Source organism: Sipha flava, unplaced genomic scaffold, assembly GCF_003268045.1.
Source record: "Sipha flava isolate LNK unplaced genomic scaffold, YSA_version1 18450_pilon_pilon, whole genome shotgun sequence".
NCBI lineage: Eukaryota > Metazoa > Arthropoda > Insecta > Hemiptera > Aphididae > Sipha > Sipha flava.
The window spans coordinates 1-2,692 of NW_020272297.1; the positions used below are offsets into that span (position 1 = coordinate 1).

The following is a 2,692-nucleotide window of genomic DNA, read 5'->3' on the forward strand; positions in this document are numbered from 1 at the left end:
AATGAGTAATTTAAGAATTAAATATTATCAAAGATTTCAAAAAATTAATTTAAAAAAAAATGTGTTTAAATAATATGATCAAGCTATTCAAACTGATCGTACAATGGTTGTTTTGTCCTGTTGTCTTTTGATGTTAAACGGAGCTTGAGCTAATACACGTTTGATTGTTTCTTCAATTTCATTTTTAGGAATATTTGAGAATTTAACTTGTTTTTTAATAGCATCGTACAATTAGAAAAAATATTAATTATATAGTCTTTATATATCATTTTAAAAAATATATATAGAGTCTTCTAAGGTCTCTTTCCATTTATGATACTGTATTATATATACAATATAATTAATATTACTTTATCATTATAGTCTTATTTATTTTACTATTTTTATTAGATTTCTATATAAAAGTTTACTCAAGATCAACAATTACAATTATATAACAAACATTAAGATATCTCCAAACCTGCATAATATATGTTGTCTCTGTCTTAGAAGCAATAAAGAATAACAAATTGTACATTCACAAAAACGCTTTTCACTGCTTTTTTTTTTTTTTTTAATTAGAGTGAATGACTTATTTAACATTTTAAGGTAAGATTACTATATATATATATATATAGGGCATCAGAGGCTTTTTAATTTGATTTTTTAATAATGAAGCAATTTATGATCATTTTAAAATTTCTAAAAATGTTTAAAATGCTTATAATTTGCTTTGCAATTAAAATATCAATAAAAGCTTCAAAGATACCCTGTATAACACACTATTATATATTTAATTCAGTTTACTATCATTTTAAAAATAACAAAGTAAAGCTCATTATTGTGAATATAAAATTGTCCATGTTGTATAGCTGCAAGACAGAAACAACACAAATTTAATAATTACTTAGGCTAATTAATAATACAGAGAAAACTTAAAAAATGATAAAATTGTAATAATGTATTAAACTAACAATACGAAGAGGGGCTTCTACAAAAACATATACAATAATAATAAACATGCTAAATTAAAATATTAACTATAAATAATATTAAATTAGAAACAAATGAAAATTATATATTTTCATTGTCACTGCTAAAATTATAATTATAATATATTATTATAGTTGATACCTACCAAATATAACTGAACAAATGAAAAGTGTTGAGAATGGTTTTTTACCCTTTTTACCAGTATAAGAATAATCAGATAAAAGATTGTCAGTAAACAATTTTGACATAAGTCTTTTAACCATAGCTTTTACATGTTTTCCACCAATATATGAAAGCTCGTTAACCTTAAATATAAAATATAAATACATTCAACACATATTAAGTTAATTAATTTTAATATAAAAATTGCAATAATAATTACCAAAAGTGATTTAAATTGATGATCGCCAGCAATTTTATCTTCTACAGTGTTTAAATCAATAATATTATCTAATGGTAATGGGCAATCATGATAATCATATTGAGTCAAACTATTTTTATTATTAGTATAAGCATTATTGCCTTGTAAGTGGGTTATTATTGATTCGAAGTGTTCAAACATAACCGTTTGGTTATTTTGAATTTGTCGTAATTCCATTTTTAAAAATGCCATATTACGCATGATATTATTTTGAAAACCACCATCTGTTATAAAGCAAAAAGGGAAATTTTTATAATAGTTTATAACTAAAAGGTTAAAATATTTATATTACCGGGCAAAGCAATAGAATTTTTAGAAGTAACACTTGATACTGTATCTTTTGTTCCCAAACTTTGATCAAATTTACCTAATAATAAAATAATTAGAGGCAACTAATTAGGTAATATTTAGTTTTTATTCATGAAAAAAATGTTTTTATATATACCTGCAGTTACTTCACCATTAGAAATATCATCAATTAAGATGTTGGACTTATTATTATTTAAAGAAACAGGATCTTGTTCTTGAATGTCATTAGAAATTATTCTTTCAATATTAGACTGAATAGGTAGATCTAAAATTTTAGCAAAAATGTATTTATATTGTTAAATAAGATACAATAATAATTTTTGTATATTAATTAGGTATTGATATTTGATTCTGTTTATCTAATTAACTTACTTTTAATTTTTTTGGAATCAAAAATTTCAGATACGTGTAAAAAAGAAAGTTTTCTAGCTGTAGAACTTTTTTCTGAAAAATGTATTTGTTTATTTATAAACTTGAAATAATTACAACGAAAATAACTCATTATATTTAAATGTATAATATGTATACCAGGATGAAATTTTGAGGTACTTGATGGAGAAATAGCAACTTCTTGTGACTCAACACGAGTTTTTAATGCTTTAAAATAAGTTAAATATTATTAGAAGGTATTGAAATTTTAATAAAATGAAATAATTACATTTTAATTTGTTTGGAGATGGGGACCAACCATGTTTTAGTTTTCTTGTCTGGTTTGAACCTGCAGATTCGCATTTCAAAGACATAAATGGTTTTTTAGAAACTGTCATCATAGATTCGTCATTGTTTGAATCTATAGGTAAAGCGTAAGGTAAATTATCAATAAAAGAATTTATAAATGCAAATACTACAACATTACCAGAAAACAGAGGCATTGATGCATTTAATTTTGTGGATGAGTATAGTTTATTCTGATTGATTACTTCATCGTCATCAGTAAAATCTGACCTATACATGGCAATATTTGCTTTTGATTTTGCTTCAATTAATGAT

The 2,692-nt window shown here is 23.2% G+C and overlaps 1 protein-coding gene across 1 annotated transcript; it reads right to left on the reverse strand.

The window, feature by feature from the left end:
- Positions 1–17: 17 nt before the first annotated feature.
- LOC112681044 lies at positions 18–2,686 on the reverse strand. Its single transcript, XM_025551308.1, has 9 exons — positions 2,559–2,686; positions 2,361–2,492; positions 2,231–2,299; positions 2,075–2,146; positions 1,839–1,967; positions 1,686–1,760; positions 1,355–1,617; positions 1,119–1,277; positions 18–225 (listed from the first exon to the last, which is right to left on the reverse strand). The coding sequence occupies exons 1-9, from the start codon at positions 2,653–2,655 to the stop codon at positions 88–90; spliced, it is 1,134 nt and encodes a 377-aa protein (XP_025407093.1). The 5' UTR covers positions 2,656–2,686; the 3' UTR covers positions 18–87.
- Between the last annotated feature and the right edge of the window lie 6 nt (positions 2,687–2,692).